Raw genomic sequence first — 26,891 nt, forward strand, 5'->3', positions numbered from 1 at the left:
GAGTGTCGGGACAATATCGTCACGTGTTACCAAATAATAGCCGAAAAAGGCGTCACACAAGGCCGAAAATGGCGGAGATTTGGTAAGCCCAAGTTGTTATATAGTATATATTCGATATAAGAAGATAATATTTTAGCTAACTAGTAATACTAGAAATTATTATTATCTTAATATTTATATTTCTATCTTAATAATCGGAGCTATATACTAGTCTTTAATAGTTTAGGCTTAATTATATTATCTTTAATATCCTTTATTATATTATTCTTTTTATCCTTTTTATCTAGCTTTTTAATATTATTAATTAGGTCTATATTAATTTTAGGGGATTGATAGAGGGACACCCCCTATGGATCCTGGGACACCCCTTTGGATCCTAGGACACCCCCCCTGCCTGAAAATGCCTAGGATTTCAGGCATACATAACACCGCCTTCCTAATATAGTGCGACCCTAGATTCTACCATATATACTACTAGTATAGAGTTTTCTACTATATAATTCTACCCTAACTATAGGAATTCCGGTTTATATAGTAAAAAAATATACATTTTAATCAGAAAAAAGCGTATATTTTTATTAATTTAAGCATTTATATACTTATATAGGTTGAATATACTTCTTATATAGGTCCCCGCGCCTAGTTTCTACGTCCTCGACCCCGTCCTCGACCCCGTCCTTAACCACATCTCTATCCTCTAGTCTTATTATTACTACTACTAGTTTTACTACTACTTATTCTACGCCTACGTCCCCTTCCCTATCCCCGCGGCCGTCCTCGTCCTTATCCTCGGCTCTCTTTCTATAATAAAGGATCTCGGTATATAGAACGATCCTATATAAAAGGATCCGCGGAAAACTACAGTTACTAGGTACTACTAGCCTAGGTACTACTAGCCTAGGTGCTACTAGCTTAGGTACTTAGGAGATTCCTAGCACTTTAGAGGCGGCTTTATCGCCGAGCCTAAAGGGGATCCTATATAAGAAGTAATAGATCAATTAGAGGTATATCGACACTATATAAGTGCTAATACTAGTAATATAGCCCTAGCTCGAGGTATCGTCCTTCTTTTTCGTACTATTTTAGTATATAAATATATAGAAAACTAGCTATTTCTTTAGAATTATAAGTACAAATTGGTAGAATTAGGGGCTTATTATCTACTAGAGGAAGATACCGAGTATAAATATCTTTTATAAGCTAGATTGCCCGTACTAAAATACGGTAATAAAATAAATAGTAGAGCCTTTAATAAGCCTACTTAGGCCTATATATCTTCTAGATCTCTAGTTCTTACTAGACCTTTACGAACTAACGCTCTACTATACGGCTAAAGTAACGGAGTACTACTAGTAAATCACTAGTTAAAACCTAAAGATCTTACTTTAGAAGCTAATACGCGCTCTCTATATAGGAAGTAGCGATCTTATTAAGATAGAGGTATTATCTAATATAGTAATAAAGGAACCTTTCCGGGCAGTCGTCTAGCTATTCTTATTATATATAATCTAGTAATAAAGTAAAGAGGCTAAAGGGATTAGCGTATCGTTCTTTAAAATTGCTTTATTATCGGTCCTTTTCTTTAATTATAGTAGTATAAATAATACGATTCTACCAACGGAGTATCTTCTTCTACCCCTATTTAGCTTTTTTATAGTCTTCCTAGGCTTCGGCTAGAGTAAGGCGGCGGTTAATTCTAGTATCTCGACGTACCTATATAATTTAATTAGCGAGAAAGGGGCGCGCTTTCTTTAAAATATTTATATTAATATACTAGATATAGATTATATTCTTTATATCTAGGAAAATAGTCTTAATTATATTTATTAAAGCTCCCTCTTTATTAGTAAGGATTATATATAAGAGATCGAGACCTAGGGAGTCGTATACTTTAGCGAGATAGATAAGTATTACCTAGTAATCCTAATAAGGTATTAGTATTAGTTAGCTTTAAATAGGAGTATTAAGTATATACTTACCTTATATAAGTCATCCTTTTTATCTTATATAAAGGTAAAGCCTAGATAGAATATTAATCTAGTAGTAGTAAAGCCCACAATATCTAGTAAAGGAAGACTATACCGATTAATCTTATATATATAGTCTATAGAGATCACCTAAGGATTCTTCTAAAGTATTATAACACTCGATTTATATATATAAAATAAAGTAGATATATATAATTATTCGTCTAGCTCATATTTAAAGATCTAGCTACCATCCTTCGGAAGTTCTATTAATAATACTTAGAGGGGCGTACGGCTAGTAAGAAATATATCGCTTAGCTTCCTATATATATTATAAATATCATATAGTATAAGGATACTCTCTAGATCGGCTTTATAGATCTTAGTTATAATCTAGCGGGTTATATAGCCTTAGCGAAGCGCGTTTTCGATCTTATCTTTCTTATATATAAGCTTAAGCTTTCGTTACGCTATATAGGTAGATACTAGCGATAGGAGATAGTTATATTTAGACTTCGAATTGTCAATTATCAATCGCTAAAGACTAGTTATAGAATCTAAACGAAGCACTATTATAAAGGGGCATCTATAGGTAAGCGTTATAGTACGTCGTTTCTTAGTAGTCTCTTTAGTATCCTCTTACTTTACCTCGCGGCTTTAGTTATAGTAAAGGTAAACTAACTTCTTAATACCCTTTTTAGTATATTTAGAGCGTCGGATAGTAACTATATAACCATATAGGCGCGCGAATATATTTAGTGCTTTAGTACCTTCCTCTAGTATACGGTATTACTAGTTTAATAGGGGTAGCGGAAACGTAAAGAGCGGCTTTATAGATATCTCGCTAGCGAGTGTCTTAGTAATTAGCTAGGTATACGACTAGGTACTTAGTATTATAGGTAGAGACTCGGGGACGATCTTAGGGTCCGAATCCGATGATTCGAGGTATAATAGGCCTAAAGAGGCTATTTTAATAGCTAAAATGATAAAAACGATAATAAATTTGATATAGATACTGATGAAAAATGGATTAGAAGAAGGTAGGTTAATATATATAAACCAGAATTGCATTATTAGTTTATTTGCTACTCGAGTCCTATAACATATATAGGACTAAAATAACTTATTTTTACTATATATTTTATATATAAATTATAGGTATCTACTATCGTCCTATAGTGTTAGGTAGAGGGCGGAGTGTATTTGATACAAAGGCGGTGTAAACCCCCAAAGGCGGTGAGAAAGGCGGTAGATAGGTGTAGGTGTTGAGGCAGAAATATTACCCGATTAGGAATATAAGCCTGGTTTTTCAGGCAGGGGGTGTCCCAGGATCCAAAGGGGTGTCCCAGGATCCATAGGGGGTGTCCCTCTATCAATCCCCTAATTTTATTAGATCTTTTATCATTTTTTTCTTTCGCTATTTTAATTTTATCTTATATAAAAAACTCTTAAATCGCTTTACCTCTTACTTTTTAAGATTAAATCTTAAAATATAAAAGAATATTATAAACTTTTAGATTATTTTAGATTTTATTCTTTTTTAGTAATAATAATAAATATTTTAAATAGTATTAAAGAGTTATTTAATATTAGTATCTATTACTAATATTAAAAGAATATCTTTTATAAAAGCTATAATAGCTAGGAAATAGTATTAATTCTCTCTCTAAAAACTAAAAGGCCTAATTTTAATTATATTTATTATCTAATTAGTAAAATATTAATATTATTTAAATATAATATACTACTCTAAAAAGCTTTAAATTTTATTATATCTATAAGACTTTTAATAAAGATAAGATATAAGAGAAATATCTAAAGTTATAATAAGAGATTATATAAGTTATATAGTTAGGATTCCTTAGTATATTTATCTTATTTATAACCTAATTAGGGCCCTAGCCTAGGTTTATATTAGGTCTAGGTTAAGGGTAGTAACCTAGGACCTAGCGTTAGGTCGAGATTTTAGACCCCGACCCGACCCAAACCCGGGTTAGGTCCGGGTTGGGTCCGGGTCCGGTTGGGTTCTGCGGAAGCCTAGTTCGAACAGCGTGTTAGACGGTCGTAATCGATGTTAATGAGATGCAAATAGATGCTATCTAGATGCAGGTTGAATGGAGAGATCTAATTGGTCTAACTAGAAATCTCTGTATAGGATGAGATCTGTAAAAAAGCGGATCTCGGGGCTTGGCGGACGTATAACGCCGGGGAATTGGGGATTCGAGTGTTGCTGTGAAACAAGAGCCTCGGAGACAGGCGCTCATAACCTGAGAGAGGTGCTACTATGAAGAAATAGGACACTCTGGAAAATGTGTAGATGCGTAAAGAAGAGAAGAAACTATCTACATACTGAGACTAACTAAATGTGTGTGGGAGCAAACAAGGTCACATGACCTTTAACATTAGCGATGTAAATTGGTGCCAGCATAGTATTGACCATGCCCGGCTGTCTCTTTTTATATCTCAAAATAAAGTCAAGACATACCTCTGTAGTCCAAAATCGGCAAGTCTGCCCTGTGGAGACTTGGGATCCTGTAATGCAGGGGATGAACTGGGGTAGGACCCACATAGCAATCACCGCCGGGGTGACCTGAATACACTTCCAGGAGCCAGGTCCCGTATATTGTCAGCCTTGGCAGTAGATATCTCCTTTTTGGGTAATTCACCCCCCAAACTCACACTGGGCCTCCAACGTGTTCCTATTGGCTGACACCGTGGAATGTTGCCAACACAAGAGGGATTTAGATGTGCGTAGATGATGAATATATAGAGATCGAGAAGCCAAAAGGGATTACTCGACAGTCAGAGAAATCGAGCAGATATTTGCGAATGACGATACAAGGTGAGAGACTAGATACATTTTTCCTTTTTAAGAGAAAAGGTAAAACGAAATTCAAGTAGCATGTTCGACACGGATGTTCTATGCTGTGCCCTATCCATACCGGCAAGAACCTACGTCCGGTTTCCCAACTAGGATATAGCCCGTCACCTGGAAATCCTCACAAATCATCATCCAACCGTCCAATTATGCTACACGTCATAAAGACTTTTAACCACCAAACTAAACTATTACTTTGACATGGTGTTCATTCCCTCCGCAGGTTCATCAATCGTCGATGCAGACACTTTGGGTCCAATCTCACATGATCTTCATCATGCTCCTTGCTGAGCAAACAAGACACTCGGGTTTGAGTTTCCATTATAACTTGCTCCAAATGTGCACACGGTGCAGTGCTTCGGGAATCCGGTGTCACCACCTACGTGTTCTTTGGTTGTTTCTCTGAGCCTGATGTCAAGGGAGGATAACATTCTTTAGGCGACGTACAAAAGCATCACTGTTTCAATGACATGGGTATGGTAAGACTGAAAAGTATTCCGTAACACCCCGTAACACAAATAGAAAAGCTATCGTAATATGTCTCGTTGACAATTGTGCTGGGGTCAGTCCCGCAGAATGACATACAATTTGTTTTCAATCTCAAGGCGATAACTTGGGCTTAGCGTTCGTGGGAGGTATGATCGTCCTGTCCCTCCTTGCTTATCGGTTCATCTTTAATATCTGCTTGGTGAAGGAGAGGACTCTCATCAATACTCGCGCTTTTCATATGCGTATCTTGGTTGGCATCTTTGTCAACGTTACTAGAGGCTGGGACGGGGGCATAAGGGTGCGAAATGCTTTCCCGATAAGGATGGGATCTGCCCGTTTGAATAGCGCCGTTATTAGTCTCGCGATGAGCGGAAGAAAGAGCGAGATCGCCAGAGTCAAAGTATGTCCGTTCCTACTGGTTGTTAGTTATCGCGCGTTATACGAAACTGTACTCTGTGTACCTTGGGCGTTTGAGCTAGTAAGCCTCCACGCCGCAGCTTTCCGTACTTTTTGAGACTGTTCTCGGATTTAGACAACAGCGGAGAGGATCATTAGTGTCGTTCATTCTAGGAATGGTGGGACGTACTCCGAGATCTGGTCCTCCTGGCTGCATTCTGAGAGATGAGTCGTGTATTTTCAGATGATTTTCCAAGCCTGCGATAGGGACTGCATCTGAACAGGGAATACCAAGATTCTCGAAATTATAATGTTCGTGACGTTATTTGCCTGCGCGTGACCTTGGGACCTTCCAGGTTCCAAGGTTGGGATCCAACTGCGATTAGTCAGCTAGATCGGCCTAGGCACTTGGAAAGCTTTACAGATTAAGTCGTCATTACCAGAGAGGCATATTGGTATTCCCGAGCTATTCTCAATACAATGAATGATCCTGGCATTAGGGCTCGAGAAGTAATCAAAGAGGTGGTGTAGTGGTAACCCAGGCAACCTGCAGGATGACAATCTTTTTGAATAAACAGTGAGGTATATATAATGAGCTAGAGAACTGGGAATGTCAAAATGTGATTAGCTTATCTCTTAGTCTCGCTGAGAGCGCCCTGCCACTAGACCAAAATAGGCAGTTACAGTGTCTTGTTATCTCTACGGTCCGAGGATATTCCGGGTAAATTACCCCGGATCCAAGTATTGGGACTCGGTATTTAACACTATGTACTAAGTTTTAACTAAATAAAATTAGTCAAAACGATTCAGAAATGGTTTAAGTCTGCTTCACTATCCCTGACCGGACCCAAAATATGATTGATTCCAAAGTAGGGACTTCGTTCAGCCAATAACCAGCTTTCTCATCGGCTGCGGAAAGTTCAGAAGCGACAAACTGATCGGAAACATTGCATAATTCCTGATTTCGCAAGTAGGTAACTCTTGCTTTTATCTTTAAAACCCCTTATTTTACTTGGAGTTATGGTTAAATTGATTGAAAACCGCCAGTCTGGTGCCATATAACGTGTCCTAGTTTATCTAATGTGAACAAACCTTGAACATTGATCATAGTTTAAGATCTCTTCCGAGATGATGTGGCCCTGCACCAACATATGTCCAGGAGAGCTCGGCGGTTGTTGCGCCCTTTCCACCCACAGTGATCGTTTTCTTCTCCCCGGTACAAGATCAAATCCGTTGTCGCTCAGCTTCAAGCCTTCCCTCTCCTCAAACACGAAACCTTTGACCGGCAGATCCGCCCACACGGTAATCTCATCCCGGGATGGGGAGGCTTCAACCCTGACATTCCGGTTCGAAAAGTTCAGATACTTCAAGGGCTGCGGCCAAGCCGTGTCGGTTGCCACAACCAGTCCCCCAACATACAACTCTGCGTGGATGACGAACGAATCCAAGTTCTCATAGTCCGCACTGTGACAAGTCGTGGACACCTTTACACGTTGGTTTCCGAGGATCTCTGTTGTGGCATTCGGGCTCGCTAGTGTCGTGATATTGATAGTGTCACTAACCAGATTACCCGACCGTATGGAGATGAACTTGACCTTCACCTCAACCTCAACAGCCTCTTGGCGGCTACTCGCAATCCATAAGTCGAATTCGCATGAGTTGGTAGACATTGGATCGGCATGGCCCGAGGTCCACACCGGGCAGGTACGAGATATACCAACATCCAGTGGTCTCAAAGCTCGAGATATCGCGTAGAACGCAGGCTTCTTGACCAAGTAGTAATCAACAATGGCCCATGACATGGTCGGCCAACAGTCGTTCAGCTGCCACACAAGGACACCGCCGCATTCTCGAGCACCCGGTCGTCCCCAGCTCCGCCTCCACGCCTTGTATGCGTACCGCATCGTTTCAGCTTGGAGGACCTGGGTGATGTGGGTGAAGGATGTGAGGTCTGACGGCACAATGAAGTTTTCGGCAACATACGTCATCAAGCGGCGTTCATGATCACCAGCTTTGTTTCGGAAGTCCATCATCATTGAGCCAGGGTGCTGTTGCTGTGCGTCGGTGATGACCCGGCGAAGGGACTCGACGTGAGGGTAGGCTTCCATTCCAAATTCGCTCACGAAACGCCCGACAAGTCCCGCAGAATCTTGATATCTGCGCATTTGGCCGTGCCAGACTACGTTTTGTCAGAATGTTACCATCAAATCGAACTCCATCAGAGAACTCACTATTCCACTGGTGAACATCGCCCACAGTTGGGTCAGTTGTGTGTTTCCCATCGCCCCAAGGGCTTCCAGGGTGGTAAATTCTGGATGGGTCCTCTTCCTGCACCCATTTTGGCAGCAAATGCTCATAGATATACCGCGCCGGGAAGGTCGACCGTCGCCAGGACTCCGGATCGGTGTCGTCCTGGTTATATTCAAGCTTATACCTCTCCTGGACCTGGTAGTCCTCGTTGTTTCCGGCCCATATTACCAAAGATGGATGCGATCTCAGCCTCCTAATGTTTTGTCGTACCTCTTCCTCAACGGATTCAAGGAAGGAGGTGTAGGCTGGGTAACTGGCGCACACGAAGGCAAAGTCATGCCAGACTAAGATGCCTAACATATCACATGCCTCCATGAAGGCATCGTCCTCATAGATTCCACCGCCCCATACACGAATCATTACTTGATTGGACTCTACGATGAGTTTCATCCAGTCAAGGTAACGATCCTTGGATATTTGTGCAAGATAACTGTCGGCAGGAATCCAGCACGACCCGCCGGCAAATATATCGACACCGTTGATCCGGAAGTAGAAAGACTTGCCAAAGTCGTCTTTTTCTTGCACTAGTTGACACCGTCGGAACCCAATGAGTTTGATTTTCCCGTCTAGTTTCGTGTCCCCACGGATGAGGTCCGCAGACAGTTGGTAACGGGACTGCGACCCATAACCGTGTGGGTACCACAGAGAAGGAGAATCAAGCTTAAATGTAGCCTTTACCAATCTATCAGGCCCAATGTCGCATTTCTGCTCAAAGACTGCCTTGTCTTCGTTAAACAGGGACAAAACGACAGTGTCCCCCTCTTGCGCACCTGCCCCAACTTGCGCGTACAAGTTTCCAGAGCATGTTTTGTTGTCTGCAGATACTTCGTACTGTGTCCATACATCATCGATCCTGACAGTGTACTGCTCAAGTACAACCGGGCGCCAAGGTCCTGCAGTCATCAAGATCGGGCCCCAGTCCCAGCCCCAATTGTACTGTGCTTTACGTACGGGGATGCGGCTCGATTCAGTCTGTCGAACGTGAAAGACGTGCTCCGGATGCTGATGGACCAGCTCTCGCCCACGGAGAAGTGCGGATTGAAATACAATCTGGAGCTCATTCTCTTGACCAGAAAGAAGGAACTCGGAGATATGCACCCTATGCGAAGTATGCATGTTCTCCGACTCCAGGACCGTGATCCCATTTAGAGTCACAGTAGCGAATGTATCGAGCCCGAGGAATACCAAGTCTGTTGTGGTACCTTCTCGAGATGGTGCCGTGAACTTGGTGCGGTAAACCCAGTCCTTTTCTGCGATCCATTGTACCGCAAGTTCATTCGCATCCACGAACGGATCGGGAATTCTAGAAGTCAATTAATATTTCGAAATGTTGTGAGATATTTTCCATTGGGCAGTGCGTACTTTTCGTTGGCAATAAGGTCAATGTGGACTTGGCTGGGAACCCTTTTTACAGGGAGCCAACATTCGTCAGAGATGTCATCCGCCTGCTTCATAGACCATCCGGTCTTCAACTCTTGCGTTGACTTTTGCATCATGTCGAAAATGTAACTTTGCACAAGGAGGTCTGAATCCAGCGAACCGCGTTAGGACGTCAGCAAGTTTTATCCCTGCTGGCGGATCAAGTGATAAAGATACGGCATTTTGAAACTGCGTCCGATTTCAACGTGTGGACTCCTCCGGCAAAGGGGAATTCGACTACTCCGTAGGTATCCCAGGGCTCTCGTGCCTAAACAAACGCCAAGGTTATTATTCCCGCTTTCCACAAATGGCACGGAAATTCCAAACCCCGAAGAGCACGGAGAGGACGGAACGTGGGGGAAAGCAGACGGATCTTCATGAACCTTTCCCAATGCTACGAAAGAGGGAGAAAAAGAACTAGAAAGAAGGGGCTCGCCCGAATGGCAAAGAGAAAAATATAGCTAATATGTCGGACAATACGTTCTCATTGTCGGATAGTAAGTCTCGTGGAAACATATTTGGCCATGTTACTGACCACATCAGTACAAACCCATCGAGTTGAAGGCGATTGCTGGATCGCAATCCACGGGAATGTTTACGATGTAGGTCCTGAATGCATGTCCGTCTAATTGCAGCTTTCGCTAATAATACCAGGTTAGTAGGTTCTTAAACAGCCATCCTGGAGGGAAGGCAATAATTCTCCGACATGCTGGCACTGATGCGACCCGTGCTTTTCAAGACGTTCATCCAGCTGAGCTTCTTGATGAGTATTTGACTTCTGATCAAGTATTGGGTCAATTCGAGCCCACTTCTGAAGATCTCAAGAACGATGGACAGCCTGAGCATATACCCAGTCCTCCATTGAATACGATCTTGAGTATTGCGGAGATGGAAAGACTAGCTTTAAAGCGTCTTACTCCTAAAGCACTTGCATACTACGCGTCCGGTACAGATGATGAGATCACAAAACACGCAAATGGAGCCATCTTCAAGTCTATTCTCCTTCGACCGAGGGTCTTTCTTGATTGCACCCACTGCTCACTGTCAACCACTATTCTCGGAAACCAGGTCGGACTGCCAATATTCATTGCTCCGGCAGCGATGGCGAAGTTGGCACACCCATCAGGCGAGATGGGTATTGCTGCAGCTTGCTCCCGTCTCAATGCTCTCCAGATAATAAGCAAGAATGCATCTGTATCTGTGGCCGATATTGTGCGCGCAGGCCCGAATGCGGTGTTTGCCTGGCAGCTTTATGTTCTCAAGGATATCAAAGCCACAGAGCGGACCTTGGCGCAGATAAAGGGGATTCCACAAATAAAATTCATCGTCTTGACTCTTGATGCTCCATTTCCGGGCAAGCGCGAGGCCGATGAGCGTTATAAGGCCGAGGAAGTCGCCGGGGGAGGGCCTTCGCAAGTATGGGGGACAGAATCCGCCCTCACCTGGCGCAAAACTCTGAGATGGCTTTCTGCTCATACCGACCTTCCGATTGTCCTTAAGGGTATCCAGACCCATGAGGATGCGTATGGGGCAACGATGTTCTCGGCTGTTAAGGGTATCATTATCTCCAATCACGGTGGAAGGGCATTGGATACGGCCAACACACCGATGCAAGTTCTGTTGGAAATCAGAAAATTTTGCCCTCAGGTCTTTGATCAGCTCGAGGTTTTCATTGACGGAGGCATTAAGAGGGGAACAGATGTTGTGAAGGCGCTAGCTTTGGGTGCAAATGGCGTTGGGCTTGGCCGGGCTGCACTCTACGGCCTAGCTGTGGGTGGAGAGGAAGGCGTTTACAGATCTCTACAGAGTTCGTCTTCTTCTATCTATTCTGTATCGAATTTATTGTGCTAATATCTTATCATAGTTCTCTCAGACGAGGCAGCCACAGCTATGAGACTCCTCGGTGTCAGCTGTGTGAGCGATCTCCAGCCACAACATGTGAGTTGCAGCATCCCATTTGAAGCTTCAGGGAGTGCAGAATGCCAACAACTGATTGTAAAATTCATAGGTCAACACTTCGATGTTGAACGCTCAGCTTTATGACGGACCCACCGGCTTAGACCTGGTGGAAAATAGCCTAATGGCCAAATTATAGAGCGAATCGTAACTATTCCTTTTCAAACTTCGTCATTTGAAATACATCCGCTTTTGCTTGCTACATCTTGCTCTTAATCTAAATGACAAGAGACTGTTTCTATTAAATGCCCCTAACCACAGTGGTTGGTTGACATCGAAACTCTGCCTATATACATATGTCGTATGTCACACCCTAGTCTCCGTAAAAATAGGTGTTAATCTTTTTAGCCTATAGAGTATATGCCCTCATCTATATTTCTAGAATAATTCGTTAAATATAATTCAATCAGCATGGAGAACCAAAAAAAGAAAAAAGAAAAGAAAAGAAGAGAAGAAACGGGTATGCAAAATTCGGAGTTAAAAAAGGAAATGCAAAAACGACGGCTGCATGATTCGAACATGCGCCCGCGAACGGAATTGATTTCTAGTCAATCGCCTTAGACCACTCGGCCAAACCGCCGTATTGATTAATCGGAAATGCGACGTTGTCATTTTCTGGACGACCCCTACCTGATTACGGGATTAACAAATAGAATATTCTATTAAAAACCGCACTTAAATTTGGACCCTTTCTATTTTCATTCTTCTAATTGGCGATTCTGGTTAGTCTCGCAAAATGATATTTCCGAGGGCCCCGTCACGAAGATTTGAATCTCCGTGCGACGATTTCGGGCTAGTGTCTCAAAAAGAATTGGGGCCTCATGCGTCCCCCGTAGGGATTGCATGGAAGTCTACTCCGCACTATACAATATGGGCATCTTCCAGACGTTGGGTATTTTTATAAGAGCCCTTCGATGGCCTGCATTTTTGACAAAAGGATTCCCGGGCATTATCATCGCACCTTCTTTGGAGCTTTGTGACAATTAAGGGCCAATTGTTATTCTTCTTATCGCAATCCTTTCGAAACCCTTCCCATAATTTTTCTAACTGTGCAGGGCAACATCCTTTACTTCCATTATGAGCAAGATAGAGGAAGGCCCTACCCTGAAGGAGGTAGAAAATATGGAGGAGTCAATTGAAACATACGCGGCCATCATGGCGGCACACAAGCCGGATCCTCGCGGTCCAGGCTACATCAAGCTGTATATCCTATCGGCCGTTGTGTTCCTGTGTTCAACTATGAACGGTCAGTCCTCTGCACCAATATAATTATAATTCGGCTTCCTAACACCATATAGGATTTGACAGTTCGTTGATGGGATCTATCAATGCCCTCCCAAACTACATTGAGTACTTTGGCTTGCCTGAGAATGGCAACGCTAGTACTGGCATTGTCTTTGCTATTTTCCAGGTCAAGGCAATATTAGCTAAGTGATTACGTGTTATACTGACTTTTTATTAGGTTGGTCAAATGTGCGGCGCACTATTCATCTGGATGGCCGACTGGTACGGGCGAACATGGCACATTTTCTTCGGCTGTCTGGGTGTCTGTGTCGGCACCATTGTGACAGCTTTTGCAACAAATCTCCCAACATTCATTGCTGGAAGATTTATTCTGTCCTTCTTCGCAACATGCGCACATACTGCTGCTCCCCTTTATCTGGTCGAACTTGCTCCGCCAGCTTATCGGGGAACCATCGCAGGAATGTATAACACTTTTTATAATGTCGTATGTATCTGAGAGAGCACATACAAGACACAGAATATTCTTGGTCTAACTTTAGAATTTTCAAGGGCTCTGTGTTTTCAACATCAGCAGTGTACGCATGCCACAAATACCTTGCCGACCAAGGCAATTTGGATTGGCGGGTCCCCCTTTGGCTTCAGATAGTGTGCCCGGGGCTTGTGTGTCTAGCTATCAAATTCTACCCTGAATCTCCGCGATGGTACGTCGATATTCCGTTGCTAGTGTCTTGTCTTGTTAAGCTAACTCTTGATAAAGGCTCATGTCCCATGATCGACACGACGAGGCGAAAGCTATTATTGCTACCTATCACGCGAATGGTGACGTTGACCATCCGCTCGTTACATTGCAGATGAGACAAATCCTCGCAACTGTCGATGCCGACCATCAAGCTAGTTGGAAAGACCTCCTCGACCTCCGGGTGCTTGTTGAGTCCCGTTCTAGCCGCTATAGACTCATGCTTAACATTGCGTTCTCTTGGTTCGGCCAATTCAGCGGAAACAAGTATGTCAAAGGTTGTGGGTAATAGCGATTTGAGTAGCTGACAACATCTCTAGCATCGTGTCCTATTACCTCCCCATCATGCTCAGTGGCATTGGCATTACAGACACCAACATGAAATTGATTCTCAATATCGTGTATGCGGTCGTTGGCTGGGTGGCTTCCATCTTCGGTTCCCGTCTACATGATGTTGTAGGACGCCGCAAGATGCTTATTACAAGCACGGCTGGTATGGCAATTTGTCTGTCAGTCGTAGCAGGTTGCGCCGCCGGCTACACCGAGTACGGCAGCACGACCGCATCGACCGTCAGCATTGTCTTCATCTTCCTTTTCGGTTCAATCTTTGCTTGTGGCTACACCCCAATGCAGCCTATCTACCCCGCTGAAGTCGTGAGTAACAAAATGCGAGCCAAGGCCATGGGTACCTTCAAGTTGACGGCCGGGGCGGCTGGGTTTCTCAATACCTTTGTTGGTCCCATTGCGCTATCAAATGTAAGAAAAGGCCGCGAACCTTATGTGCTCGGCACTACTAATGGATTCTCTAGATTGGATACTGGTTCTATGTGTTCTTTGTGTTTTGGGATACTTTTGAGATGACCTTCATGTATTTCTTCTTTGTTGAGACTAAGGGACTCACACTCGAGGAGCTTGACGTTATATTTGAGGCAAAGAACCCGCGAAAGGCCAGTGTCGAAGCTGCAAACGCTAGGAAACGACTTATTGTGGCTGGAAGGAGTGAGGTATAGTCTTAGGCGCTCTGCAAATATATATATTGAACGATACTTTCATCCAGAATGTATGCCAAGTTTGGTATTGCCGTGATATTGAGTACAATGGTATCTAAAGAGTGATTTCGATGCGTTTGAAATATTTCTAAGCTATTCAGGTACAACCCCACGTGAAGTCGTAGATTTGAGCTCGGGACCCCGGGCGGTGCACCTGCAGATCAATCAACCCCGAGGATCGGCCCCCGGAAAAACCAACCTCAATTGTTTATTCCCCGCAAAACTTCCCTCCTCATTCGCATTGCCAATACAATATGCGCCATTCTGAGCGAAGATTATGACGGGACTGACAGAATGGGATCTCTTGTTCCATCATGTTCCACACATTTGAGACCCGAGACCCGGGGAATGTGCGACACCAAAGCTTCAACCCCCACGCAGAGTGAACAAGTCGTGTTCGGAATGTACCCGCCGAAAGGTGAAATGCGACGGGGGAAATCCTTGTACGAGCTGTCAGTACTATCAAGTTTCCGAATCCTGCGCCTATAGACAACGAACTAGGCGTCAGGCAACGAGCAGGAGGTAAGCGATTTAACCCCTCCAAGGGTCAGTAAATCATGTCGCTAATACACGCAATCCGCTCCGTACAGCGCCCTTGAAAAAGTCACAGAAACACTGCGTCGTCAGGACGGGGTTCTGCGGTTACTCTTTCCTAATTGCTCCTTAGAGGAATTGGTTGGAAAGGATCGATCGGAGCTCATGCGCTTGTTGTCGCATGACTCACCAGAAGACGGACCCTCGGAGTGCTATAGTGAAGCGCCCCCTGTCGACATATCATCCGTTATTTCCAGCCACCTTGAAGATGCCCATGACTCACCAGAGGAGTCAGATAGGGGGGAATCGGGAGAGGAAAGGTGCTGGGACGAGTCGGCGCACAACCCCGCCACCATTGCAGCCAGCGACGATATAAATGCAATCAGTCTGGCGGGCGATCGACATCGCCGCTCGTACCTGGGCATATGCTCCGTAAGTGCTGTTCTACGCGCATTGTTCCGGCTTTGTCCTGCCGCGAAAGACCGCATTGTGGAACAGTCGAAGACCTGGCCCGAGGCCCAACAAGAAGTCAATCGGCCATCTGCTTTGAATCCGCATCTCGGATTTCCAGTGCCATCTGATTCCCTGCGAGAGATGCGCTATATTGGGTTTTACTTCGAGAATATTCATGCCATCACCCCTTTCTTGCATGAGGAATCTTTTAGGGCAACCTTCGCTGCCGGCGATCGGCAAACTCCCGCATGGTTGGGTCTCTGCAACATGGTGCTCACGGTGGGCTCCATTGCCTCAGGAAGTGATACTGCACACATATACTATTACGATCGGGCTCGGTCCTACCTTGACCTGGACTCACTTGGATCTGGTAACTTGGAGACTCTTCAAGCTCTGTGTTTGCTGGGCGGGTACTATCTTCATTACCGAAACTCCCCAAACATGGCATACGCGATCCTCGGTGCTGCCCAACGCTTGGCCATAGCATTGGGGTTACATCGGGAGTCCCCAACGCGTGTCGAACATCAGGATGCGGATATTGGCCAACGGCACGCCATCCGGCTGGAAAGTAGACGACGTACTTGGTGGAGTCTGTACTGCCTTGACACATGGGCCAGTATGACACTGGGTCGCCCGACATGTGGACGCTGGGATAGTAGCACGATGAACACATCATTGCCCACTGCTCTTTATCCGGACGATCATTTTGCAGCCTCTTTGAGAGCCAGCACCCAGTTCTGTCACATCAGCAACCGTCTCCAGCACCGTTTCGCCCAATCCACCAGGATCAACATATCCGAAGCTCAAGGTCTTGATCACGAACTTCAGGAGTGGTATAGGTCATTATCTCCTATCCTCAAAGAGACCATTAACACGCCGCCTCGTATCACCGTGGCGCGCGAGTTCCTACGCAACAGGTACCACAATGTCCGCCTAATGCTATCCCGGTGCTTTCTTTTGTACAAGGCGTATGGTGACCACGAAAGACACAGCATGGGGCAAGCAGAAGAGCAAATGGCCGACCTCTGTCGTGCCATCGCCGCCGAAGCCATCGACGCGATCGCGCTTCACTGGGTTCCCAATCGAACCCAAGTCTGGAATTCTGCTTGGTATCTGTTCCAAGCTTGCATGGTTCCACTCCTTTCCATTGCCATGGCTGCATCATCTAACGGAACACTTGGTTCCGACGACGTCATATCTTGGTACTCGAGCTTAAACAAAGCGCTTGAGATCTTTGCGGAGATGAGACCATGGATGCGGGCTTCTGACCGTGCTCCAGACATTGTGGCTGTCCTGTTCCAAGCGGTTTCTCAGGGTGCTGAGGGAACTGAGCGTACGCCATCGGTGATCGATGGTGGGTCTCATCTGTTCGGTTGGGCCGATGAACTTTTGACGGATATGGACTGGAGTATGGTTTTCAGTGATGAGAACATATCGCAAAGTTTATTTTCGTTAACCTGAGCTCTATCTGAACCAAGGCCGCTCAAAAGTACCTTATCATCATGCTGCTAAACAGCAACTGCGGTGTGGGCGGTTGTCCTTACATGAAGGTAGTCTTTCAACAATCTTTGATATACAAGCATAAAAAAAAGATTATCTAACCTCCAGTTGGATTGATATTTCCATTCTGGGATTTCCAAGATCTGGTGTATTGAGTCCCTATAACCCGATGTGGAATATGGATGCATCATATACCAAACATGGTCTTCAAAGTCAACGTCACGCCATCCACCACCTAATCACAGCCAGTAACATACTGCATGGGAAGATTATAACATCCGAAATCCCTTTGTTGGTGCAATTCGTTTCAAGAGGAGCTGGCTCTCCATGAGTCGAGTCAACCTAGGTTTGCCATGCACAGCCACGGAAACTATCAGGGTATATACCCAAGAGGGCCAAATGGTGTCCACAAATACTGGCTAGATCCAGTGCTGCACATCTCAGGGCCCGTTATCCTAAATATTGAGGTAGCTGTGTTTGCTACGTTAAATTAGTGGTTCTCCTCAAGTGTAATAGCTTGTAGCGTCTACTGACTTGAAAATCCGCAGGGTTATAGGTTGGCACATTGCTCATGTATATTTCAGATTGGTCTGTACCGAAGTAATCCCTCAGTTCAGAAGGTTGCCAGACTGGTGCGTCAAACTGAAAGCTCATGATGTCAGATGGCCCGCCGTAGTACAAAGGGATCTCGCTCGGTGTAGATGTGGTTGTATTGATCCCGGACATCATGGCCATCAGTGGATCGATTAGTGGTTGCAGGGAATCTTCCGCGCACACATTGCCCGAGGCAGAGCGGGTATCGGCGATGCTGTTACTCACACTTCGATTCATCGGAGGATTCCAATCCAGTTGCATGGGGGACACTTGTATAGGGGAGGTATCCTCTGCACTTGGCATGATCAGGTTCCAAGCGCCAGCGGGGTCTAGTTCCTCTGCATCAATTGGCGTCGTTTGCTCTCTAAGGGAACCCTCACGGGGTGATCGCGTCACAGGGGTAAATGCCTGTGTACTAGACGGCTCACGCACACATGATTCCCCGCTGTCGGCACATGTGGAACAAGGGTAGTTGGAATCACACTTTGTCTTACGACGGCGACATGTCTGACATGCTGACGGTGTTCTTTTCGTCGGAAATACACTATGCTGGAGCACATGTCGGTTCAAACTGTCACTGTTGGATCGATCAGCCGACCCTCTATAGCCAAGACGGCAAGCAGCCAGCGAGCGGCTCTTACCTCCTGGCAAAGCTTCGCCCACAAATGCAGCATTCATGTCGGCGCGAGTTTGTGTGTATGGCCATATGGCGATTAAGATGCTCTTTGCGTAGAAAGGATTTTCGACAGTCGGGATCAGTGCAGACGAAGGGACCCGACGAGACGGGAGCTCGACGGGAAGGTACAAGCGCCATATTCTTCTTTGACGGAGACGATCAAGGCGATCATGGGTGGATCAAGGATCAAGAAACTTCCCGTTGTGGAGGGAGACGATCGTGTGTGGGGTGGGAAGAGAAAAGCCCGAACGGTTCTTATCATCAGCGGGGATATTCAGGGTCTTTAAAAACGGGGAATGGCGATGGCGATCTCTGCTTCAGGCCGAATACAACCTCAATAACCCGCTCTATGCGAGAAATAAGCAGGCTTGGTGCCAAAAGTTACGATCTACAGACGGATTTCCCTTGGCAATTGGTCTCTAATCCTATGAGATCACTGCTCATGGAAGCCATCGCGCGCCAAGCTCCGGAAATTCTCCGAATGAAGGTTCTCGCCAAGCACAGCCTCACTCTTAGATCCAACAAGCTCCAAGGCCCGTGTCGGTGGAGCTGGATACCTATATGTATCATGCAGGGTCCATCCATATGGCGAGGTGCAGACCCCTCGTTCTTGTTTCTCTCGTTTCCCCTCTCCCCTCGTCCACTCTTACTTTATTCCTGTTCCTGTTTCTTCCGATAGCAAGTCAAGCTTCGTTTGATTGCTTCTTCTTTGGATATGGACGACCTTGGGGTTTCCCCTTATCTGCAACTTCGCGCCGTCGAGCTGCCAGTGCCAGGGTCTTGCATCTCTGAGGCCGTTGATTTGCTGTCGAATCCAGGGATTCCACTCCTTTGGAACGAATACGGCTGATGGCTCCTGCGACCTGCCCAATTGCCTTTTAATTTGTGCTGTTGGTTATATTAGTATCCATCCCACTGTGAATAATACAGAACACCGTCCGTATACTTTCACCGTAAAAAGACGCGTGCGCTAGTCGCTGACTGGCTGTGGTCGTCTTGACGCTAACGTCTTATGCAGGTAAGCGGCCACAAGGTACACGGGTTGATATCATTAGAGCACCGTGACTGCTCTGAAACCCACGTGTATATCTTTCATTCCGAAAGTCACCCATGTGAACCCTAGAACACGAAACACAGATATGTCCTTGTCTGTGGCGCATTGGCCGTGAGATTGACGGTTGATCACGGAGAAGGTCCGTGCACTATAAGCCCTGAGACATCGCGCATAGCCTCGGCGTCAGATGTACTTTGAATATGATGGGAGTTCTTCAGTCCTCACCATTTACTTTCGAAACACTCTTAAGCTATTGCAGTTGTTCTGTCCCTGAATCCAAATATTGGTAGTACTCCAGTAGAGCTCTAAATAAAGTGGTGACTACGAGGACTGATATCTGGCACAGAGCTACACACCTCGGCCAAACTTGTTTTTCCCTCCTCGCGACTTACCCTTGAAGGCCTCTTCAATCTCCCCAAAGGTCCGACCTTTCGTTTCATGCATGAAGACGACGCCAACAATGACGGTAATAACACAACATCCACCGAACAAAAAGTACGCACCGAAGCTGCTCTTTGCAAGGAGGACAGGTGTCGTCAAAGCGACCAAGAAGTTGCACACCCAGTTGCTCGAATGAGCCAAAGTGGTAGCGGATGCTCGTGTTCGCTGGGGCTGAATCTCGGCGCTGTACACTTTCACGGAGATTCCCCAGCTGACAGAGTAAATAGCGGAAAAAATGTAGATGCAGACAATCACAACCCAGCGACCGGCGCCAGTAGTCTTGTGCACGGCATTTCCAGCATAAAGACCGCCCATCAAAAACATCAAGACCCCCATTACAACACCACCGTAGACAATGCTGCTTCGGCGGCCCCATTTATCGGCATAAATGAGACCCGGGATTGTGACGGCGAAAATCACGAGTGCTGACACGCCAGAGGCCAGAAAGCTTGCTTCCGACGAGGCAAGACCGGCTTTTTGAAATAGCTGTGGAGCATACTATTGATTTCGCGTTAGCCACTGTCAGTTGTATCAATTTGTAGGAAGGGATTGAGCGTACATAAAGGACGCCATCAATGCCACTCATCTGCTGCATGCCCATCAAAAAGACTGCAAGGATGGTCCGGCCTATAACATCCTTGGAGAAGATAGCAAGAAGCTTATCGATGGTTCCGTCTTTGACCGTCTCGGTCTCAGAGTTAACTTCCTGAGTCCGCACTTGCAGCACAACCTTTTCACGCTCTGCACGGCTGACGCCCAATTTATCCCACGCCTCTTCGGCCATTGCATATCGGCCATGAAGTCCCAGCCACTGAGGTGACTCGGGTAAATACAGAAGCGAAAGTCCACACAGGACCATGGAGAAGGCGGCAAGAAGGATGAACGGCATACGCCATGAAAGTGACGAGCGGAGACTCGATGTCCCATAACTGATGAAGTACCCCATGACCAATCCTAGGGTAGTAGCCAGTTGAGGGCCAGTCGTCAGAGCGCCTCTAGTACTAGTCGGTGAGATTTCACAAATCAAGACGACAAGATTCCCAAGGAAAAGCCCTTCGCCAACACCTTCCACGATGCGGCCAACAATGAACATAGATAGAGCGACGGCCCCGGCTTCTATTGCGGCTCCTGCGCCGAAGATGAAAACGCCGATGCAGATGCCCTTCGGTCGACCAAGTCGATCGGCGACATAGCCAGCGAAGAAAGAGGATAGCGCTGCTGGAATCAAGATACATGAGACGATCAGGCCGTGGATCGTGGAGTTTTGACTACCAAATGACTTTTTGAAGTCCTTCATGTCGGTGACCGGGCCGATAATACCCGTGTCCATCCCGAAGAGGATTCCATTTGCTGAGCATAGAATGCATGCTAGCATGTATTTCGGCGGGTTTTTGAACTGGAGGGGAATTAACCCCATTACTTCGGCTTTTAGGGTTTGGCCGACAGGTCTGAGAAGAAGTTATCCAAGGGCTGGGGTTGTTGAAAATGTGAAAAAGAAAAAATACTTCCAAAAGTAATAAAATAATAAGCAGGAAAGAAAACTCTTACCCCTCTGAAGATTTTGTTTCCTAATGCCCAGACCCACGTAGGGCAGTCATTATCTGATTAGGTACTGTACTGCATATTCTATGAACCTATTATGTTCAATTACAAAAATTGCTCATGACTTCTACGTATCATAACTCCCTCTTTTACTTGCGAAAATTGACCAGCAGGAAACCAACATCTATATTGTATAGAGTACAACCCACACAAAAGAATGTGTTGCAATAAAATACGGCATTATTCCACTATTATTCCACTAGACCACCACGAAAACCAAAGTTCCTGTTTAGGGCCTTGGGGGAGCCATATCCCAGTCTGACAGAATGGACTAGACCTCGGAGAAGGGTCCTCCGGTGAGATTGTATTTGAGCTCTTCACGGGCCGAATCGACGTGAGAGGAACGAGCGCCGAACATTTTGTGGGCCGTCCTCCAATTACTACCTCGGGGTATCTCCTGGGGGTTTCCCCTCGTTTGTGATTTCTTTTTTTTTATGGGGCTTCCGGGGCTTGACTAGTCGCTTTTATGGGGCTTTTGGGATTGATTCAAGAGAATGTCGGCTTTTAACGCAAATGCCAAGCCGGACCCGGGTATTTGGTTAATATATCCATTTTGCCTGCGAAAGGAAATATAAGCCCTCTTACAGGTATTTTGCTAGGAAAAAAAGGCGTTCGGAAATAGATTCACCGCCTCTCGTATGTGGGAATTGGGTTTTGTTCATTATGTCAAACAACAAAGCCGGCCTCACTTGGGTCTTTGTGATTAGCGCAATGAGATCAATAACAACTCCTTTCATAGTTAGTGAACAATGGCCTTTGTCCGTGTATTTGTTTTTTTTGAATCGAAACAAATAAGTGCCGACTCCCACAGCATAAATACTGTTGGCTTTCCCTCTCCGAGTATAGAACTAAAGGCACTCTTAAATTGTCTTCCATATCATCCAAATGCTTCAATCTGCTCTTTACCGGATCCTGCGGATTTTCTTGGTTACCCTTGACTTCTGGTTCAACACCGATATCCCTACAAGCCAAGTCGATAGGAGCGGTAAGCCCTCGCAGTCAATCCCAGTTAACAATATGAATACTTCGTCTAGTGCCCAACAAACCGAAACCTCAATTTCTGACTTGATCGAACTCGAGACCTGGGAGGAAATCTACAAAGAGGAGTGCCTCAGTTTCAAGGCTGGCCTAGAGACCCAAGCTCGGATCCTGAGAAATACAAGTGAAGGAGCCGATCGTATAAAGGATGTACGCAAAGAGCTAATCTCACTTTCCCATCAGGCCGAGCGAATCAAAGAGGCTGCATTTGAAATGGTCGATGAGACCCCGGACAGTGTATATGTCCGAAACGCAACTCCCGAGTGGCTCTCCTCCCGATTTGAAGATCCGCAGCTAGAACAGGTATGTATCAGCATGGAATATAGCTTGGACCGACTGGCGTTTGAGCTTAGGGCTGACCCGTCAATGGACCTTATGGTCGCCGGACACCTTGAGCAAATGACGGACGATATTGAAATGGACTTTCTTTAGACACTGCCAATGAATTCATTCTTTTATTTTGCGACCTCCAATAGATCTTTCAAGTTGTAATAAGTAAGACAAGTTGGCCGCCTGTGAAAAATAACATTGGGATATCTTTTCCCAGTGTCTATTTAGGTCTCTTTCTAATACGCGTAACTCGATCTCCTAATTATACTAGACTCTTCTTTTTAATCTAAGTAAGCTATAAAAAAGATAATCTATTCTTTTACTGGAACCAACCTTGGAAAGATTCGACTTGTATTACAAATCATTGCAGACATCCATCCATCTATGGATGGATTTCGGGTTACGCTGCCCGCGTTCAGACAATTATCGGACCTCAACTACAGCCACAGATTGTAGGCCAACGTCTATGTAGGAGTGAATCTTGAAAGTCGATAAAGGCCTTGGAGTTGATTGGGAATAAAAGTATGCTCTTCATGCTAGAAGATGAGCTACTTTTGTCTGGAGCTGTTACTTGTCTCTAACTAAATATTGGAAGGGTCACTATGTTACTCCATAGGTTGAAAAAGGATTACAATCTATCGCGATTTATGAAGGTACCGAGTACTGAACTTGGGCATTCAAAAATTTCTGTGTTCTCACGTTGTTGGGGGGACTCTTCACAGTTTGATCACAACTTTTCCCATGTGCTTCGCATTCCAAAGGTGATCAAATGCCGCCTGCGAATCTTCAAAGGAGAAAGTGACATTGTCAAGGACAGGCTTCAGACCAACCTGCTTATCAGCCAGGAAGTCGCACAAGGCTTGATGGTCAGCCTTAGAGCCAACACTGATTCCCCTAGAAGCACATTCGGTTAGCACATTATATCTTAAATGAAAGGGGCGACATACCTAATGGTGGCGCTCTTGGTCAAGGTAGGGAGGACGGTATCAGGGAAGCGATCGACATCAAATCCACCCAAAAATCCGACCAAGGAAACCGTGCCCCTTCTGGCGAGAGAGGAGAGGCTTTGGGAAATTGTGGAAGGCCCAACGTTCTCGACGACAACATTGACACCTCGTCCGTCAGTAAGGCGACGTGCCTCCTCTTCCCATTTAGGCTGGTCTCGGTAGTTAATAGTATCGACAGCGCCTGGACCCCCACAGGCCTTTGCCAGCTCGAGCTTTTGGCCAGAGGACGAGGTGATGATTGGACGGATGCCGGCAGCCAGGCAAATCAGCAGGCCGAACATGCTAACTCCGCCAGTACCTGAGTGGAAAAAAAAGGAAATTGTTAGTATGTTCGATGATGACTCAAGAGATAGATTCGGTCTCACCTTGGAGAAGAGCAGTGCCTTTGGATCGAGGCATTTCCAATGCATTCCACGCAGTTACTCCTGCGCAAGTGATACAAGCGGCCTGCCAGAGATCAGTATGTTGGGCATCACCATATTTGGAAGATACTAACCTCTTCCCAAGAGAGGTGCTTGGGCAAATGGAACAAGACATTTCGGTCAAACACCGCATATTCGCGCAACACTCCATTGACATCACCACCTAATACCGATGTCTCTTCTTCAGTGCCATCAATATTGCTCAAGTCAAAAATAGGCGCAACGCGATCTCCGATTTGGAAATCGTGAACGTCAGACCCAGTTCCAATGACCTCGGCGGCGCAATCGGATGCAGGGATACATCGCTCAATGACCGAAACCGGGTACGTCCCGTGCATCATTGCCACATCCCTGTAGTTCAGGGACACAGCGTGGATGCGAATGAGTACTTCACTGGGCTTGAGAGAAGATGGAAGCTCTTCTGTGACAGCATCAAGTGGTTTAGGCATGCTGCCCGCGCTGTGCCGGAAGGCTTTGTAGGTTCGGGGGAGGGCCATCGTAGTATAGATTCTCAGTGGGAATGATTTTGATGATATTGAAATCTCGAGGCAGTGGTCGAATTTATAAATTTAAGAAATCGGGGTGGACCTGTATACCACTGATTAATAAATGTGTTGCATCACCGGCCACCCACCTGGTATCCACCGGTATCCCACCAGATCTCGGGCATTGCGTCAACGGTTATTAAACATTCATCAAGACCTCGGGAAGATCTATTCTGCAAACTTTGAAACCCACATCGCCCGAAGATCGTATTCCAAAAGGTAATCTTCGCATTACTGTACTGCGCCACTCGCGCCGGACCCCCACCGGGCTCCCACCGGACCTTCCACCGGGCCCTCCACTGGCATGAGCCATACTACTCTTCGCGAACTACGCGATGTGATTATCAATGTGACTGATATACTAGCACAAAGTTTTATGAACTACAGGGCGTTATAAATCTTGGTGACAACATTCTCTGGATGGGAAAATTTTAAATATGGCCCTGAACGTCTACTGCATAAAAGTGATAGGTACACGAAATCCAAAGCGTTGAGCCTGTTTCGGAAGTACCTGCTCTCTTATCCTTCCTTCCTCTTTACTACTCATTGCCTCACCCAAAGTGGCCCCTCTCAAGCTCTTCCTGTAAGTCTCTCCATCCAGATTTGACATCCCATTCTGAATATCCAGGACTGGCGTCACTGGCTTTGTTGGAGGTGATAGCCTGTACGCTATCGCTAATGCCCACCCCCGAGTGGCAACTGTCAGACTCGGTCCGCAACGCGGATAAGGCCGCCAAGCTCACGGCGCAGTATCTTAACATCCGCGTGGTGCGCGGCGATCTGGCCTCCGTCGATATTATTGAAGGAAGAAGTCGCGGATGCTGACATAGTTTTCAGCAAGTGTCCATCCCTATATCAACAGATATATCCCACTAACATCCTCTACTTTTAGACTTCGCCAACTCGGATCACGTTACTGCTGCCACTACAATCCCCAAAGGCGCCTAGCACCACAATCCTAAGCGGCCCGTCTGGATTATCTACACTTCCGGTACGAGAATATTGACTGTCGAAGACCTACGCGCTCGTACGGCTTCTAACGTTCCAAAGGATACAACGACTGGGAAGGTATGAGCGAGCTGCCCCATATGCCCCCTGATGCCGTACACCGAAACGTCAACGAGATCGTAATCGACGCCTCCAAGTCGAACCTGCCAGCGTGAAGACGGCCATCGTCTGTCCCCCGATTATATACGGGGCTGGCCCTGGACCTTACCCCCAAAAGGGCCTTCTAGCGAGCCTTAGTGTTGCTGTTCTGTAGCTTAGGAAGGGATTTCTCGTCGGCCAAGGCCAGAATGTCTGGCATCACGTCCATATCCAAGATCTAACGAAGCTCTAACTCGAACTTTGTGACGCCGCGACTGCTGGTGGGAGGAAGGCTACGTGGAACAATGACGACTACTACCTAGCCGAGAATGGGCCGTTCGTTTGGGGCGATATCCAGCGCGCAGTTACAAAGGCCGCTTTTGAAAAGAACCTCATTCCCTCGCCGGAGGTTGAGCAGTTGAATGACGCGCAGATTATGGAGCTCATTCTGGAGGGTTACTATGGTTTCTATGCTTGGGGTACGAATTGGGCATGCTATTCGTGCCCGTAAGCTGTTTTGTTGGACGCCTACACAGCCGAAGATGATTGAACTGATTCCGAGTATTGTTGAGCTTGAAGCAAAGGACTTGGGCCTACTGTGAGAGGGTCAAGCAAGTCTCGATAGCATTATTATAAGAGGCTCGTGTTGAGCTTGATAAAAACATTTGAGGAAAATGTGGAACGCTTCAGGTATGCTGCTCCGAGTATATCTACCGCTGGCCGTAGCTAAGCTAGGTAAATTTTATTGCTACTTTTTCAAGATATTTTCATACCTGCGTCATACTCGCATGTCAACAGCCGTAATAGTACTAGTAGTTTGGAAGCTTCACATGATGTGACAATTAAGTAGATAGATCTCTGCTCTCTTCTTTCTTGTCTCTTCATATCTCTCTTCTGTTCTTTCATCATTCTTCCCTTTCATCCATCTTTCATTCAAATCTCTCTTTCATCCACCCTATTTTATACCCGCACTCATCTTTCATCATTCTCTACTACCTAGGTATCTACCTATATAGAGAGTATCCATATCAACCTTTCTTTTATACTATACACCAAAGCCCCACAGTGGGACTGGCGTATCCAACCACAACGCAGTACCACCGAACCCCCAACATTGTGGGGCTAACCGTAGCCAATCACAACCTCTTCCTTCAGCCATCCGAG

At 45.8% G+C, this 26,891-nt stretch overlaps 10 protein-coding genes across 10 annotated transcripts; 5 read left to right on the forward strand and 5 right to left on the reverse strand.

Annotated features, from left to right (window-relative positions):
- Positions 1-5,464: 5,464 nt before the first annotated feature.
- N7519_000443 (uncharacterized protein) lies at positions 5,465-5,947 on the reverse strand (the record flags this gene model as incomplete). The annotated part of the gene is made up of 3 exons (XM_057287222.1): positions 5,465-5,746; positions 5,796-5,840; positions 5,921-5,947. 3 exons carry the CDS (start codon positions 5,945-5,947, stop codon positions 5,465-5,467), a joined length of 354 nt encoding a protein of 117 aa, XP_057153305.1.
- Positions 5,948-6,824: 877 nt separating this feature from the next.
- On the reverse strand, positions 6,825-9,536 carry N7519_000444 (glycoside hydrolase family 2 protein; the record flags this gene model as incomplete). Its single annotated transcript, XM_057287223.1, has 3 exons — positions 6,825-7,909; positions 7,962-9,343; positions 9,403-9,536. Coding segments are annotated over 3 exons (2,601 nt in total), but the record flags the coding sequence as incomplete, so codon positions are not given.
- A 389-nt stretch (positions 9,537-9,925) lies between these two features.
- Positions 9,926-11,554, forward strand: N7519_000445 (FMN-dependent alpha-hydroxy acid dehydrogenase family protein; the record flags this gene model as incomplete). Its single annotated transcript, XM_057287224.1, has 5 exons — positions 9,926-9,956; positions 10,003-10,061; positions 10,114-11,266; positions 11,324-11,397; positions 11,468-11,554. The coding sequence occupies 5 exons, from the start codon at positions 9,926-9,928 to the stop codon at positions 11,552-11,554; spliced, it is 1,404 nt and encodes a 467-aa protein (XP_057153307.1).
- Positions 11,555-12,492: 938 nt separating this feature from the next.
- On the forward strand, positions 12,493-14,406 carry N7519_000446 (sugar porter family MFS transporter; the record flags this gene model as incomplete). Its single annotated transcript, XM_057287225.1, has 7 exons — positions 12,493-12,661; positions 12,714-12,826; positions 12,878-13,144; positions 13,210-13,361; positions 13,418-13,663; positions 13,717-14,152; positions 14,206-14,406. The coding sequence occupies 7 exons, from the start codon at positions 12,493-12,495 to the stop codon at positions 14,404-14,406; spliced, it is 1,584 nt and encodes a 527-aa protein (XP_057153308.1).
- A 738-nt stretch (positions 14,407-15,144) lies between these two features.
- N7519_000447 (fungal specific transcription factor domain-containing protein) lies at positions 15,145-16,893 on the forward strand (the record flags this gene model as incomplete). The annotated part of the gene is made up of 1 exon (XM_057287226.1): positions 15,145-16,893. One exon carries the CDS (start codon positions 15,145-15,147, stop codon positions 16,891-16,893), a length of 1,749 nt encoding a protein of 582 aa, XP_057153309.1.
- Positions 16,894-17,382: 489 nt separating this feature from the next.
- Positions 17,383-18,204, reverse strand: N7519_000448 (Zn(II)2Cys6 transcription factor domain-containing protein; the record flags this gene model as incomplete). The annotated part of the gene is made up of 2 exons (XM_057287227.1): positions 17,383-17,412; positions 17,467-18,204. The coding sequence occupies 2 exons, from the start codon at positions 18,202-18,204 to the stop codon at positions 17,383-17,385; spliced, it is 768 nt and encodes a 255-aa protein (XP_057153310.1).
- A 1,400-nt stretch (positions 18,205-19,604) lies between these two features.
- N7519_000449 (putative MFS sugar transporter) lies at positions 19,605-21,114 on the reverse strand (the record flags this gene model as incomplete). The annotated part of the gene is made up of 2 exons (XM_057287228.1): positions 19,605-20,195; positions 20,257-21,114. 2 exons carry the CDS (start codon positions 21,112-21,114, stop codon positions 19,605-19,607), a joined length of 1,449 nt encoding a protein of 482 aa, XP_057153311.1.
- A 1,070-nt stretch (positions 21,115-22,184) lies between these two features.
- N7519_000450 (uncharacterized protein) lies at positions 22,185-22,769 on the forward strand (the record flags this gene model as incomplete). The annotated part of the gene is made up of 1 exon (XM_057287229.1): positions 22,185-22,769. The coding sequence occupies one exon, from the start codon at positions 22,185-22,187 to the stop codon at positions 22,767-22,769; it is 585 nt and encodes a 194-aa protein (XP_057153312.1).
- A 614-nt stretch (positions 22,770-23,383) lies between these two features.
- On the reverse strand, positions 23,384-24,593 carry N7519_000451 (zinc-dependent alcohol dehydrogenase family protein; the record flags this gene model as incomplete). Its single annotated transcript, XM_057287230.1, has 4 exons — positions 23,384-23,561; positions 23,615-23,972; positions 24,040-24,121; positions 24,171-24,593. The coding sequence occupies 4 exons, from the start codon at positions 24,591-24,593 to the stop codon at positions 23,384-23,386; spliced, it is 1,041 nt and encodes a 346-aa protein (XP_057153313.1).
- A 726-nt stretch (positions 24,594-25,319) lies between these two features.
- N7519_000452 (uncharacterized protein) lies at positions 25,320-26,238 on the forward strand (the record flags this gene model as incomplete). The annotated part of the gene is made up of 4 exons (XM_057287231.1): positions 25,320-25,452; positions 25,534-25,581; positions 25,692-25,800; positions 26,016-26,238. The coding sequence occupies 4 exons, from the start codon at positions 25,320-25,322 to the stop codon at positions 26,236-26,238; spliced, it is 513 nt and encodes a 170-aa protein (XP_057153314.1).
- Positions 26,239-26,891: the final 653 nt, after the last annotated feature.

Source organism: Penicillium mononematosum (assembly GCF_028829835.1).
Source record: "Penicillium mononematosum strain IBT 11891 chromosome Unknown utg000001l:1.0-4488741.0:1.0-4491989.0, whole genome shotgun sequence".
In the NCBI taxonomy this organism is placed as follows: Eukaryota; Fungi; Ascomycota; class Eurotiomycetes; order Eurotiales; family Aspergillaceae; genus Penicillium; species Penicillium mononematosum.